At 41.1% G+C, this 16,961-nt stretch overlaps 1 protein-coding gene across 1 annotated transcript in view; it reads left to right on the top strand.

Annotated features, from left to right (window-relative positions):
* The window catches only part of LOC126088186 (transmembrane protease serine 11D-like), a 49,064-nt gene that overhangs the window by 6,929 nt on the left and 25,174 nt on the right, over positions 1-16,961 (top strand). The window contains exon 2 of the mRNA XM_049906311.1: positions 13,494-13,573. Within this exon, the coding sequence (XP_049762268.1) occupies positions 13,494-13,573 (80 nt within the window). The remainder of the gene's footprint in view (positions 1-13,493; positions 13,574-16,961) is intronic.

Raw genomic sequence — 16,961 nt, 5'->3', positions numbered from 1 at the left:
ACTTATGTGTTTGTTGTAATGGAATGTTGGTCCAAACATGTGATGCTATATACTTTGAAACGAGCGAATACAGCAAGCGTTATACGCTGCCTCATCCGAAATTACTTTGTTAACTGGGGCATTCCTAAACGACTTATGTCTGACAACGGTAGTGCCTTTATTAGTCAAAAATTTCAAGATATGATAAAACAATATGGAATCAAACATATCTTAATTTCGAAATATCACCCTCTAAGTAATTTAGTAGAAAGAGTCATGAAAGAATTAGGACGATTATGTAGAACTTATTGTGCACATAAACATACTCGGTGGGCCAAACTAATGCCTGAATTCGAAAAGATATTAAATGAATTGCCTCACCTAACGACGGGATTATCACCTATAGAAATTTTAGGCAAACGAATTATAGGTGAGCCTTTACTAGCTGCTCTACCTTGGCCACCAGTAAATGAGATCCAACAATGCATCTCAGACGAAAAAGTTTGCGAACAGATTATTAAAAATGCCGAACGGAGAATTAAAAGTTATAATCAACATGCTATAGAACCCTCATTTCAGGTAGGAGATCTTGTGTTAGTACGATCTCATCCTAAAAGTTCTAAGATCGGTAAGGAATGTAGAAAATTCTTATTTATCTTTGAAGGTCCATATGTTGTACATAAGATTGTACATCCCAAAGCGTTACTTCTTATGGAACCTTCATCAGGTGTAATTAAAGGATTATATAGTGTTGATCAAATGAAACCCTTCATTCCTAAATAAGTTAATATTTAATATATGTTACATACGGAAAAGCGTTCATAGTTTATTCATGTGAAGTTTTCGTGATAGTTAGGTGTTATTTTAAAGAAATAACAGAAAGTTTAAACAAGTGTTCTACAATAATCTACTGGTACTTCAAAAAGAGAAAGATAACCAAAGGGGGGATTTATATGGAAGAAATTTTGCTATTAGGTCAAAAGGAAATTTGTATATTTTAAATTTACTCGGACAGTAGGAACCAAAGGGGATGGTTAATAATTTTAGGGACCATGGGCGTCGAGAGCTATATGGCTCACGAGAACATAGCAGAGTGCCTTTCATAGAGGTTTGTAATAGCGTTAATATAGAACACACAAAAAGAGGCCCTCTCGCTTGTTTCTCCTAAATAAATTGCCATTACCCAACAAGGCGTCCGAAGGTAAAGAAAGCCGTGCCGAGATTCTAAAGAAAGTTTTTCTTGATTTCTTCTTGACCTCAGGCATAAATAAAGCATTAGGGAAATGAATGACGTAAAGTAAATAGTACTATTAGTTATTGTGAGAAACTTATTAGTAATATACATTTTTGGAAAGAATAACTCTAGTAAATGAATAAAACTGAAACTAATCTATCACAATTTGAACGCTCTGTCCTAATGTAACAACGTTAAAGAACGTACTACATGAGTATTTACTAGCAACTATTAATTGAAAAGGAATAATCTCCATATATTCGGTAATGAATTACCATAATAGCACAATTAAGAGTAAATGACAAATAGTCACAACAATATCGTAGTAAAAGGATTAAATCTATCTAAGAGCAAGGACTCTAGATTACGTAAAATGTGAGAACAATATATTAACAGTTAAATATTGTATATAGAAAAAGTTTTATTTTCGGCTAAAACCTGAAAACTGAGCTTGTGGGTGGGGTATATAGTGGGACGCGAAATTGAAGCGTCACCCATCCACCAGTGTCGGCCCAGTTTGCAGGTGAATATAAGTTTAATTTAGTTTTGTTTATGTATTTTTTGTAATATTTGTAATGGTTGTGAATTGTCTAAAGTTTTTCTATTTATTTTTTATGTCTCATGTACGGAGAGGGCGGCGCAACGAACGGAGACAGCATCTTCGCTGCCGGGACCAGAGAGAAAATTGCTGGCCACTATACGTCGCGGGTCGACAGCCAAAGAGCAACAGAAGATTCTGAAACCGATTTGTTGCGTCGTGCTTCTAAAAATTGATAAATGAATATATGTAATTTTTTTGTACAACAATGATATCATAGGAAGTTTAATCTTATTGAAAATGTTAGTCCTATCTTGTCAAGGCTCAGGTTCACGTCTGTATGTAGGAAGATAATAAACTAGTGGATGCTACTAAAGTTGAAATACGTGTTCTGAGGATTTATTTATGAAGAATTATGTGAATGGATTAATAATATATTTGACAAGATTATTGAATTTTGACAGCGTTCATCGCAACTTTGAATCTCAAAAGTTAGTTCAATGTGTGGTTCTAATTTCGATTAAATCAGATAACGTGTATCAATATAATTTCTGAGGAGAAACAAACGACATCTAAAATTGAAAAAGTTTACGTAAACCAATTGACCCGAGTGACGTAATTCTGTGCATACGACTCAAATGATGTTTTACAGTTTCGTTCAAGAACCATTCTGTGACAATTTAAAAAGAATATAAATAATTTTGAAGTAGGTTGTTACTGACGTAGGTGACGAAGTCTACACATGGTCATATGTCGAAAGAAAATCATTTATAAAGAACTTACGTCGTTACACTACAGTGAGCAAGTGGCCGCTCAGAGCGAGCAGATCTCGGCGCAAGAGCACGAGATTGAGAAAGCAATCAATCAGGTGGGCGCCAAAACGAGTGTTGCAGAGAAGATCACTCTAACGAATGAGGCGGACTCGGACAGGACACAGACAGCCGCAATTGCGGAATTCGAAGAAGTGCAATCACTGCTGCGGTTTAAAAGTATGCAAGCAGACATAAAGAAATGCAATCGGGACCTGATAGACGGCTTGCATAATAAGCTACGGGAAAGCGAAAAGTGCAGAGGGCAGTGCCACTATTAGTAACACGGCTAGAGGAGTGGAAAGCACCAGGGATAAACATAGGCGTGGAGAAGCCAAGGAATACGTCTGCAAGAGAGATTCTGTAATCTGAGACGAAATTCGGCGCCACCGGTGTGGACGGCGAACAGCGGTACGAATTTCGACAGTGACGAGGAAAAATGCAGGAGACACTTTCTTCGTACTCTCTTTTCCCAGGGATGAATCACGACATTGTCCTCTATGTGGTTTAACTAATTTCGGCACTCGCTACCTCACTCAGGGGGAGATGTGCTCAGAATAAAATTCGCTTGCAGTCACCAGAGAGGTGAAGTGGCTACCCATATGCAGATAATGCTTAAGTACTGTCGAACGAATTCCGGTCTCGGAGCATGCAAGAACGGGTAAAGTTACATTGATACGAGAAAACTATGTTGAAAGTACATACAAACACCCCAAGGAATTTTACAAAGAACTCGTCAAAAGTAATCGGCTTCTTGATGCTACGTATGATCCTAAGGAACTTAATAGAATTTGTCTGACCAAGCTTGCGAATAAATTGCGCAAATAAATTACAATTGCGTGAAGAAGTATGGAAGAACGGTAGAGGTTTTCAGAACCTGCTGAAAGAATTAGGCACTGAAAGAAATGTAAATGAGCAGCAAAACGTAGATAGGTTCGAAGGCAATCATGACGGGAGTTACGGGCAGAGGCGCAACCATAGTTGGAGGCCACAGTTTGCTCGCCATAATAATCGCGATCGTGGTAATGACAGGCGTGGGAGTGGCCCTTGGGGTCCACGGCGCAGCGATAGAGGTTGGAGATGCTTTAGAGAAGATCGGCCCCGACTCGGTAATGGTAAAGTGTTGCACACAACGGATGGGAGGTCAGTGGAGCCACACGATATTTCCCGATGCAGCAATACAAACAAAAGTAGGGACGCGTGACTAGCAGTGATACAGGCGAGCACGTCTGCGATGCAGAATGATGAAGCTTACGAAGTCAATGCAATGTGCTTAGAATCCGAAGACATCCGGGGCGTCTTACTAGAGGAAACAGCAGTTGTAATCTCGGTCAAAAGCCCTACAATCAGCATAACAAATAACGAAATTACGATTCACTGTCTACTTGACTCACGAAGCGAGCCATCGGTGATGAGAGAAGATGCGTTCGCGTGGTGCAGTATGATGAGTCTGTGTCTGACGCTTCCTTTTCAAAAAAATAAGAGTGTGTTGGGCGGTAGGGAATAAGAGCGTAGAGACGAAAGAGCAGGCGTACATCGGTTTTACTTTTCAGTCGTGCGACCTTAAGGCTGTGTTCCTGATACTGCCGTCACTAGCAGTTGATTCAGTGCGTGGCCTAGACTTTCTGAGACATTATAAGGCCGTTCTAGATTTTGATAATATGTGCGTCCATTTGAGCGATCATAAGACAAGAAAGACTGTTGCTTTCGATGAGGGACGCGTAGAAGAAAGAGTGGTATGTGCGTCCCTTGGTATACGCGTGATCGGCGAGGATGATGCCGAAGTGTGCCTATGCATGCTAGATGTAGAGGAAGGAGATCGGGATAACGAGAAAACAGGAGAGAAGGTAATCCGCGAGAAAACTCGGCATGGAGGATCGACAGAGGTAGGGGAACAAGCACGTGCGGTTCATAAGAGGTACCAAACCGTTTTTCCAGATTCGCCTGGGCTCTTAGAAAATATGAAAAGGGAAGCGCAATGCTGGAAACGGCAAACAAAAGCGACGAATAAGACAATAAAGTTCTCGTTAAAACTCATAGATTGTCCAAAAGACACCAGTACATTAGCAGCAACTTTTTCAGTGTCTATTCTGGGCCCTTTCGGGTGAGGAGTGTTGCTCATAAAAACGCGATTGAAATAGAAACGATCAGATCTCGTAGGGCTGGAGGTTTGCATCACATATCTAATAACAAGAAATGGATCGAGTAAGAATTAGGGGCAAAAGTGTCATTTCTCGTAAACAACAAACTAGCTTAGTATACAAATAGTGCTCTAGAACATTATATGTGAAGGATTCTGAACTCTTTACTGTCTTTGCCTGGTCATCTGTTAGGTATGAATAATTATACCGAGTGTCGAAGGAACATATTGGAACGTTATGGTCGAGATTTTCTCTGGAGAAGCGATGATTACTTGTAAGGGAAACAAAAAGAAGGTACGCTATGAAAGGTAAACCTTTCGCTATGTATAATGATGAGGAAACGCACAGTAGATGCGCTTATGTGGAATAATGCCTTGCGCCGAAGTACCGACGGGACCAGTTGTCGGTTGAAAAAGCCACGGAATTCTGTGTTTTGTTGTATTTGTGTTTTAGTGGTGTGCAGAGATGCAGCGCTATGAAGTGTGACCTACTTAGGCAGTGAATAAGGCAGGACTAACTGAAGAGGCAGCCCATGGAGGTAACGGAAGGGAGTGCTGGTTGTAGTCATGAATGACATCTATTTTATGAATGATGATATAGAATAAGAAGTGAATGTAACATGTGCCCTTAGCTTTAAACCGGTAGTATGTGGTATGTGGTATATGCGCTTGATTTAGTTCACAGGGAATAAAAGGCACTAAGGAGTACGAAATGCTGATGACAATAGATTGAGATGAATTGTGAATAACAAGAATTGGTGCAATGACTAAGGTGAAGGTATAACGTTTCTATGAGATTTTAAGTGAGCAACGCCACAGTGGTTCCCTTAGCGAACTAAACTTGATAGAACAAAGAGCAAAACGTCCGAATTGGATAACGTGTAAGACTGGTCTAAGAGGTGTAAGCTCAAGGTTCCAATGAGCTTTGATTTTGTATATTTTTCTCTTGTACTATTTAATTGTCCTCTTAGCACTTGATGGTGCGTTATCCTGGTCGTACCCTTTTCGATGAGCAGATACGTCACATGTTTTGCGTGTGGTAAAGGAACAGTAATGAAGCATCTATCCTGTTTTGGCAGTATGTTAGAGGAACGGGTGAGAGTAGAAAGGGTTAAGTAAGACAATATTGTGATTTGTAAGTATTTTCGGTAAGCAGCATGTAACTTGGTGTAGAGTCGGTTAAGGTAAAAGCGTTCATGGTACAAACAACAGATGACATGTGAGCATGCAGAATCGTAGGACATGGAAATGTAGATAGTGGTGGTGGTGTGTGAATTGCATACCGATTCTCACAACCCAGGATACCTGCCCTGATTGATCGACAGTTTGCTCCTTTATGGGCAATCGGTTACATTTTAAATAAGAAATAGTCTGGTTATTGTAGGATGTCTCCAGCATTGTAAAGACGTATTTTCTATATTTCATTGTTATTCGGGGATCCGAAGACCTGTAGTGTTAGTTCATTTAGTACATGTAAAGTGCCTCACATATGAGAATGGACATTTAAGAGGCCTGTATGTGTAAGCAAATCAGTAATATGTAGAGTTGGGATTGTTTTTATTCTGTTAATAACTATTCGCCATTAATTGTAAAGCTCTGGCGAAATCCAGAGATAATTAAGTTTTGGTGTACATTAGGCTAAGGGAAAAGCGTACTTGGTACAAACAACAGAGAAATTGAGGACCTCTAAAGTTTAAGGGAGTGACAATTGTTCCATTTAAATGTTGGAAGGTGACAGTGAGGAGAAAATGGCAGCCTGACAGCTCCAGACGGCACGTACACGGGACGACCTGTCCCTGTCAAACAGCTGATCCCGTGGACGCAAGCAGCAGGCCGGGACTCATGAATAAAGTCTGGTGGTACCCTTCCTCTTCCTAAAAGCAGCAGTGGCGGCAGCTGAAAGGGCGACAACAGCCGAGGCGACGCGCGCTGACGCACGGCCCCGCTCAACGGTACGTGGCGAGTCTGCGGAAGACGCACGGCCGGTCAGAGCGGCTAAACTCTTTCCACTACAAAGGAGACCCCTGTTGCTGTCGCTACGAGGCACCTTGTCAGACGGAGATCGCACCGTCGCTACGACGGGACACAGGAGGCGGCGACTTTGGCAGAGGCTATTAACGCTCCTGAACCTGTTAGTTGGTGACGGTGTACATTGTCGTCGCTAAGGCCAAGGAATAAAGGACGAAATACTAAGAACTGCTAGTCTCATTAGTAAACCTTATTGGATGCATGAGCACTGAGATCAGGGAGAACACGCTGTAGAACTTTCAAAGAAAAGACAACGGACTTCGAACTTAGAAAGACGAGATAAGTAAGCGGATATTTAGTTGAGTAAAGTCTGAGTGTAGTCACGAGGAACATAACTTATGTTTTGGTCATCCATGGCGGTGAGGGGTAGCCACAGACAGCAGTGCCAAACTAGAAACTGTTCATCACAGAACTTAGGTCCGTAAGCAATGGGAAATTCTTCTTAAAGGATTCGGAAGTAGACTGAGGACAGTAAAATAGGTCAACAGCTTAGAGACACGTATGTGCAGTGTAGTTGTTTGACTTACGGTCTTAGTTGGATTACTGTAACTGATGTATCTTTAGTCCAATCCATTTCCACTAGTCGGGGTTGCTGTAAGGCTAATATAGAAAGGGGAAATGGTTCCAGACAGTGTGTTGACTACAAATCGACAACTAGTTTGCCACCATAATTTTGCATAAAGAAATTGTCTGAGATGGGAGTGTCGGCAGAGTGTAAAAGGATACCTCCAATTTGCTTCGGAAGAAAGCCATCCCCGACGATTACCCAAGATGGTGTGCGCGTGACTTCATAGTGCCGTGTGACTACTCAAACTTAGCGTGCGCCAAACGATAACTGAACTAGTGTGAGGGCTGGTCGTTTGATAACGCTGATTTAAGTATGTTGAGCAGGATATGAAATGTTGTTTGCCTTAGGTTAGCCATGTCATTAGTGTTTACTTTCTTTGCTGACATGTGCAACGGAACAGTACCTTGTTTACTCGGTAATAACTTTGAGCAGAGAGGAAAGAGGGAATGTTTTTGGTTTAATAGAAAGAATTATCTCTAATCTTAGAAGCGTGATCGCTGGTATGTTGTTTTGTCATTTATTAGCCTGAAAATGGGGCAGTAAGATGAACAAAAGTTTGCTGGCTTAAGGCAAAATGTTGTCTAACAACTCAATCGGGAAGATGGTCAACGGTGTTTCCCTCATTCCTGTCTGACCAGAACTAAATTTTTGTGTGAACGAGGAGGCCGGAAGCCTAAAGATGGTAGATATAAAGTAGTCAAGTGTTATCTGATCATAATACGTTTAAAGGGACTCTCACGCTTTGAGTTAATTAGATAGAGACAATTCAATACATTGCTATCATGATGTACACAACTTCATTCCTAGTCAGTAAGGAACAAATTTGATAAAACTTAATGTATTAAAATACAAAGCTGCTTTTTCAATGAAATTTGTGACCTACCTAATGAAGCACTATATAGCTTTGTACTAGTTTAATTTGCGATTTGGAATCTCAAATATATTTTTAGGAATTTCATACGAGCAAATCGTGTCTGGTAGTAATCAGTTTCAAATATGTATTTTCTTTATCAGTGTTTCTGATTTGTGATGAGGTAATATGCATAAGCGTAAACGTTTCTGGAGCCTTGAAGGATGGATAGTTTGTATGATTAATGGCAGTGAAGATTCACTTGTTATTTGATAATTAGCATAATTGTTGAATAGGTAATAGGCCTAACTGAAAATGTTTTGAACCCATTGTAGACTGAGTCTTTATATTATTGATTGCATTGAATGTTTACTCCTTTTTCGTTGTTTTGCATAGTCTTCTTTTTTTAGATACACTGTCACCCATGTTATCAGTATTCGATTCTTATGCCGTAGGTTAATTTAGTGTGTTTATATAATGAGTACCAAAGTGTGTTCGATATAAATATGATTAATTGCTTAAGATGATTTCACTTATAGAATTTTTGTAATGTTATGAATATTTGTGCACATGATCACTGTGTCAATGATATTCTGTTGTGTTGACTTGGCAACTTATCTATTCCAAATCATTTACTCTGAAACTTGCCAAGCATAACAAGAAAAATGATAATAATAAAGGGTTGCTGTAGCATGCAGATTAATGCCTCCTCCTCGTGGCACCAATTAAAAATGTCCTGCACTGGTGTTCCATTCGAAAAACAGTCCTGAGTCCATTTTCTTCGAAGACACCCAACAGTGATGAAACGGTACTAGTTTTCTCATTCCATATCTTTTTCAATAAATTCCAGGAACAGAGAATTATAGCGAGAGTGTGTGTCCTTTTTTTTCCTCTCTGCAGAACTAAGTCTATGAGTAACAAGCAGGAGAGAATGGACCAAACAGTGTTTATTTGTTTTATTTCATGTGTGACACGTTTCCCTGCATCCTTTCCCTTGTGGTAGCTGGGCTGTATGAATGAGATAATAGGTGAAGTAGCAGAAAGTTTTGTTCAGAGATTGTAGCATTGCATCAGTAGAGTGGTTCTGTGGTAGAATAGTGGCAACCCCCTAAACACGAAAAAGTTTGGCAAAGATAGTATGCAAGTCAGGTCATAGAGGTCGCGAAGGCACGAGTATTGGCTCTGTTACGTTGGCGAACCATCCCCTCCACCACCTTTTGAACGAACAACTGTTACGCGAGGTGTCCGCAGGTCGACTTCTTCCTGGGTAGCGGCGCCGGACAGACGCGGAGACGCAGCTCTCGATTGTGGTAATGTTGACAAAGGTGTTAGAATGTCTCAAATCTGCTCGTTAACAAAGTCCTGATGTTTAAATCAGGTGTGAGATTACCACCAAACCCCCATAGGAGAGTTTATTTTCGTAACGTAGCCAAATTTCAGTAAGAACTTGGCGTTTGTATCTTGGTCAGGCCACGCACCATGTGGGCCTTATGCTAGCGGTCGTATTATTTCTCTGTGCTTAACAGATGTTCACTCATTTAATGTATTTTAATGTGGTCTCTATTTTAAAGTAATATTTTGGGGGATTTTTGTCTATTTTTCATATGTTTCCTTTGTGTACTTGCTTTCCAGCCACGTGGTCGTTTGGAGCAACCGCCACATTGATAAACTGCAGTTTCGGTCTGAAAATGTATAGCAGATGAGTGAATAACCATACAGTAGTGGGTGAGTGTAAGACAGAGAAGGAATAATCTTTTGTGTCCGTATTTTTTGCAGTTCTGTTGGCGACTGCTACTTGGCCACGTGTGTGGAATAGTATTGATATGATATTTAGTTAATGTTTCCTGTTCCCCCCCCCCCCCCCCCCCAATTATTTGATTCGCCTACAATGAAGTGCCTTACGTAAAATACACGGTTTAAACTCTCGTATCTAGGAAAGTTCAGATTTTAATGTCCATTGATGGAATAAGAATTTGAAAAATTTTCCCGCCATATAATGGTAAATGTTCTTCCCACAGCTTCGTAACGTGGTGTTGCTTCTGAAAGCAAGATTAAACCAAAATTGTCAGACATAATTACTTGCACCACTTGCTACCTTTTCTTCAGCGTAGGTTTTAACGAAAACTGAAATACACTCCTGGAAATGGAAAAAAGAACACATTGACACCGGTGTGTCAGACCCACCATACTTGCTCCGGACACTGCGAGAGGGCTGTACAAGCAATGATCACACGCACGGCACAGCGGACACACCAGGAACCGCGGTGTTGGCCGTCGAATGGCGCTAGCTGCGCAGCATTTGTGCACCGCCGCCGTCAGTGTCAGCCAGTTTGCCGTGGCATACGGAGCTCCATCGCAGTCTTTAACACTGGTAGCATGCCGCGACAGCGTGGACGTGAACCGTATGTGCAGTTGACGGACTTTGAGCGAGGGCGTATAGTGGGCATGCGGGAGGCCGGGTGGACGTACCGCCGAATTGCTCAACACGTGGGGCGTGAGGTCTCCACAGTACATCGATGTTGTCGCCAGTGGTCGGCGGAAGGTGCACGTGCCCGTCGACCTGAGACCGTACCGCAGCGACGCACGGATGCACGCCAAGACAGTAGGATCCTACGCAGTGCCGTAGGGGACCGCACCGCCACTTCCCAGAAAATTAGGGACACTGTTGCTCCTGGGGTATCGGCGAGGACCATTCGCAACCGTCTCCATGAAGCTGGGCTACGGTCCCGCACACCGTTAGGCCGTCTTCCGCTCACGCCCCAACATCGTGCAGCCCGCCTCCAGTGGTGTCGCGACAGGCGTGAATGGAGGGACGAATGGAGACGTGTCGTCTTCAGCGATGAGAGTCGCTTCTGCCTTGGTGCCAATGATGGTCGTATGCGTGTTTGGCGCCGTGCATGTGAGCGCCACAATCAGGACTGCATACGACCGAGGCACACAGGGCCAACACCCGGCATCATGGTGTGGGGAGCGATCTCCTACACTGGCCGTACACCACTGGTGATCGTCGAGGGGACACTGAATAGTGCACGGTACATCCAAACCGTCATCGAACCCATCGTTCTACCATTCCTAGACCGGCAAGGGAACTTGCTGTTCCAACAGGACAATGCACGTCCGCATGTATCCCGTGCCACCCAACGTGCTCTAGAAGGTGTAAGTCAACTACCCTGGCCAGCAAGATCTCCGGATCTGTCCCCCATTGAGCATGTTTGGGACTGGATGAAGCGTCGTCTCACGCGGTCTGCACGTCCAGCACGAACGCTGGTCCAACTGAGGCGCCAGGTGGAAATGGCATGGCAAGCCGTTCCACAGGACTACATGCAGCATCTCTACGATCGTCTCCATGGGAGAATAGCAGCCTGCATTGCTGCGAAAGGTGGATATACACTGTACTAGTGCCGACATTGTGCATGCTCTGTTGCCTGTGTCTATGTGCCTGTGGTTCTGTCAGTGTGATCATGTGATGTATCTGACCCCAGGAATGTGTCAATAAAGTTTCCCCTTCCTGGGACAATGAATTCACGGTGTTCTTATTTCAATTTCCATGAGTGTATTTAGGCAGATGCTCTTCCGCTCTGACCGAGTTCGAATGTAGTGTTCGTGATGAATTTGTTCTGCGTGACATGTAGCTATTAAATGTAATATGCACTGGTGTAGGTAATATTATGTGCCTGCACAAAATTACGTTGAAGCCAGGTTTGTGCTCTCCTCTCCCTTTCCATAATTACGTGGCTAAAGTGAATCATGTTAACTAGAGAGACCAGTTGTGATGATGTATATTCCAACAGATACACGGCTAGACGTTGAAATGCCATCGGTATTGAATAAATATCAATTAATCTATATCCTCGATTCATTATTTCCTCCCTTCATCACAAAGAATACGTGAAAGTCAGTACCACAGTCGAATGCCGGCTCATGAAAGTAAATAAAGGCTTTATGCTCCCTATTATGCCCTGTATAGGTGCCTCCTGTAGTGGTTCTAAAAGTATTGCGTTATCCGTTGCACCCAAGGTTTTACCGGTTTTTGAAACCTTCCCGCTAGAAATAGTTAACACCCGGCAATAAGTCGCAGATGCCTGTAATTTCGTGGACCACACGAATTTGTTAAACCATTACTACAGAGGGTAGCTTGTAGGAGCTGTAGTACATGATAAGCGACAGTAATCAGCCCACCAGATCGAGTTGTAACATTAACTATACCACACAAGTCTAAGGTTATGTTGCAGTAGAAAGGCATGCACAAAATATGGGGAGCGACACGATAGCTGCAACTCGTATATAAGCAATACTGCAAATTTAACTATCCAAGTTATAACACTTCCGTCCGCTACTGTTATACTATATCCTCAGAGCTGGAGGCAGTTTGTATAATGAAATTGTTTTTATTCAAGCAATTATAGTATAAAGAAGCATAGCAATGGTACCCCCTGAGAGGAATTTTGTTATGTTCACCGTGTCGTACCTAGCGGGGGTGGCTTATCGGAAGTGAAAGTCAGAATTACGTAAATATTCAACACTAGGACCGCCGATCGGTCAATTTGACCACTTCTTACATTTTAACATGTTATTATTCGGTCAGTTTCTAGTCTATGCTGTCGTGAGTTAATGACTTTTCCTAACTGTTGATGTAGATCATATAAATAGTCCAATATTTATTTTATCTTCATTAGTTTTCTTTGAATTACCACTTATACTTAAAACCGCCGTGTGGTCACTTTGACCATATGACATGTATATTTAAAAACAGATTATTTAAAGATTGTCGTGCGCCACTCCGGGGATTAATTCTTAGCACTCGTCAACAATGAACTAAATAAGTTGGTTACTGAAGTTTATTCGCATTGTTTGCATTTAAAAGTTCAACAATGCAATATGTCATTTATTGTTTGCTATTGGGTTTCACATAAACAAGACTGATTATTTAAGTACTTGTCTCAGAGCAGTAGACATGGCTCAGATGTCACAGAGATACAAACTACGGCCACCGCCACGGCCACGGCCACTTTCAGATGAAGAAATTGTCACACTTTTGTACGAATCGGATGCTGAAAGTGATCCTGAAGTTTAGGACCTTGTGGAAGATTCTACAGATGAAGATTACCAATCTGTTGCTAATGTGGAGGGTGACACCTCCGAGACTGAAGATGAAGGTAATTTACATGCACTTATATTACTATTATTATTATTGTTATTATTATTATTATTGTTACTATACGAATAATGATCACTCTTATACTAGAGCTGACACTTCTACTGCTACTTCTGTTACTGCTATTTTATTGTGTGGTTTGTTATCTTTATAATTAGTTGTAGTTTTCTAATTATCTATTTCCTCACGCAGTTGCTGAACCAGGACCAAGCAGTAATACAAACAATGCTAGAGAAGGACCTACCCTGGGTAAAAAAAGAACTGCACCCCCTGTAAGTGGACCAATACAGAATCGACGTAGAAGAGGAGAACGAACCTGGCTCAAAACTCCTGGGGAAGGACGGGATCACGGAGTGGACTGCAGCAGACTTCGGTGTTACTACTCCATATAGGATAGGTCAACAGAATATATTGAAAGAAACACGGGGACCTACTCCACATGCAAAGCGGCGCGTCTCAAATGATAATGTTTCGAGTGCCTGGCGCCTTTTAGTTGATCAATCAATATACAAACACATAAAGAAATGCACAGAAGCAGAGGCACAACGGCTTCTTGGAAATGATTCCTGGATTTTGCATGTAGAAGAATTAGATGCATTTGCTGCTTTATTGTATGTTCGTGGTGCACTAGGTGCCAGATGTATTGAAGTAGATGAGTTGTGGTCGAAAAAAGGGGAGCCTCATTTTTCACTGACACAATGAGTAGAAACAGGTTTCGAGAAATTTTGAAATATCTGCGTTTTGATGAAAAAAGTACTCGGTCGGAACGTTTGAACAGTGACCAATTTGCACTTATACCAACTACTTGGAACCATTTTATAGTAAACTGTCAGCTGAATTACACACCTGGATCAAATGCCACTGTGGACGAACAACTTTTCCCCAGCAGAACCAGGTGTCCGTGTTTGCAGTATATGTCGAATAAGCCTCATAAATTCGGAATCAAATTCTGGCTTCCAGCGGATGTAGAAACATAATACGAGTATCTTTGTAATGGGTTCCCTTATGTAGGAAAGAACGAACAGAGGGCACCTAATGGGAAAGTTCCAGAACAAGTAGTAATGAAGTTGGTAGCTCCATATCGCAATAAGGGGCGAAATGTGACTACAGATAATTTTTTCACTACGGTCACACTTGGGGAGAAACTGGGAAAAGAGAAAACTAGTCTTGTTGGCACCATCAACCGTGCAAGAAAAGAAATTCCGAACACTATAAAAAAATGAAAACTCCTCTTTATACGTCTGTTCTGTTGAAAAGGGAAGGTGGTACTCTGTTTACCAAGGGAAAAAGAACAAAAATGTTCTTCTGTATAGCACCATGCACACAGATGTTGAAATACAAAATAATTCGAAACACCTTCCCGAAACAGTGAGCTTCAACAATAGCACAAAATTTGCTGTACATGTCTTGGACCAGATGCCGAGGAAATATTCTGTCCGCTCTGGTACTCGTCGGTGGCCTGTACACGTATTTCACGATATCCTAGATTTAGCAGCCATCAACGCATCCATCATTTTCAAGCTAGTGATAGGGATCAGAATAAGTAGGAGGAATTTCATTCTAAATCCAGCAGAAGAATTACGTAGAGCCTATATGGAAACTAGAAATCAGGAAAGGATGCCAAGGGAGGGAAAAGAAAAGGAAGAAAAGTACGATGGAGATGAAGAAAGAGAAGAAGCGGAAATTCCTGAGAAAGTAAGAAAACTATGCCAAACGAGGAAATGCAGAAACAAGACAAATGAAGTGTGCAGTAAATGCAAGACATATGTTTGTGAGCCGTGTACATATAAAGTAATAAAGACAGTAGTTTGTAATGCTTGTAAGTAGGATTAGGTACAATACATGGTCATATTTTATGATTGGACTTTCCCTTAACATATTCATGGGTACTTAGTTTCTCCATTAAGATTAATTTCTATTAATTTTAAAACCACTGCAATACAATTAGTATGGTTGCAGATAAATATTGTGAACTATGTTTTTAATATTAGTAATATTATGTTCCCATTGTTGTTGTGAAATACAATGATACTGTTATTAAACGTAATTAAAGAGATACATTGTTATCAAGGTCATTAATATTTACATTAAACAGCACGGCATGTACTTACAAAGAAAGTCGTCACTTTGACCACATCGGCGGTTCTAAGTATAGTACTAGTTCCGGCGGTGGTAGCGTTAAACAGTAATAAACTACACTGTTCAAAGAATGAAGGAAACAGTCGCCAGCCTAATTAGGCAAGGGAATGATTGACATTCTTTTTCAAGAAAATAGGTATGAGCAACTTTAACGGACAAACACAACCTATACTTTGTCACACCCAAGTGCAATGAACTCTGGCACCTGAATACAGTATGTTCACGTTAAGGTTGGCGCTAACAGATCAGAACAAACTATTTACATAAATATAAGAGACAACCATACACACTATTACTTTCAGGGCTTATTCAAACTGAATGGTCTTTATAACGTTACTATGAATATTCACTGTAGAATCATAAATTGGACATAGGTTCAGTATTACTTTTCAAACTTTTCTCTATCTGACAAAAAATTGTAAATGTAGTTCACGGCATTATTATGAACTGGTCACAGGTTAAGCCACTCTCAGCTAAATACTTTTCTATGTAGAATGAAAGTTCAATTTATTTCACTAATAGACAATTTCTCGCGCAATTTTGAATAAAGAAACGTTACTGCTTTCATAGATAATGGTCTTTCTATTAATTGTTATTTATCATGAGCATAAAGGATAATATGTCGATCTTATTACACTATTAATATGCACTTTCAATACACAAGAGTAACCCAATATTGTACAGAATTGGACTTGAATAGCAAGAGAAATTAAAACTTTCCATAATCAAGTAACTTTGAGCATTTGAACTAATTTCAATGGAGGGGGGGCGGCTTAATCTTGACCACTGTAGCAGAGCAAACTAAACACACTTTCAATACACTATAGAAACAAGTACTTCGCAAGCATGAATATATAACTCTCAACAGTTCAGTTCTGAACTTTTACTGCAGTGAAACACAAATTTGAGATAATTGTAAGATTCTTCCAACAAACAATATTAAATTTAGCACACTCTCATGCCACATTAATTTTAATACGCCTTCAGTAAAGGGCACTCGGTAAACACTTTAGCGTGGGAGGGACCCTAAGTGGAAATGTAACTGAGGATAAATCACGGTAGGTACAAGAGTTCAGTCAAATTTTACCTTATATTTGGGTGCACTATAACACCCTATGAGCTGATCCTTCACTATACATTACTGTAGTGTTCCATTACAGTGACTGCGCAATGCGGTGGCGATTGCATGTTGGTAGGTGGGTTTGCAGGTGGAATTGCTGGTTCTGTCATTTCTTGGTGGCGATGATAGATACCAATTTCAGAATAGTTCCAGCTCTTTATCCATACATCCGAGGCACTGGAAAGCGTCAGGAAAAGCCTCTTTCGGAACCAGCACAGTACACATCTTTTACATGAGTAGTTGGCAGTTTGGTAGCTCGTCTCCGACTCTTGGTTCCACCTTTTCTACCTATACCAATCACAATTTGCGCACGCTACACAGTTCCGTTTCCGAGGGAAACCACAAAACCTTTTAAATACAAAATAACTAAGAACCCTAAGTGCAGGTCAGCAGTTTACATA

This window comes from Schistocerca cancellata, chromosome 6 (assembly GCF_023864275.1).
Source record: "Schistocerca cancellata isolate TAMUIC-IGC-003103 chromosome 6, iqSchCanc2.1, whole genome shotgun sequence".
Lineage (NCBI taxonomy): Eukaryota > Metazoa > Arthropoda > Insecta > Orthoptera > Acrididae > Schistocerca > Schistocerca cancellata.
The sequence above is the reverse complement of the archived record's forward strand: the minus strand, read 5'-3'. Positions and strand labels throughout refer to the sequence as shown.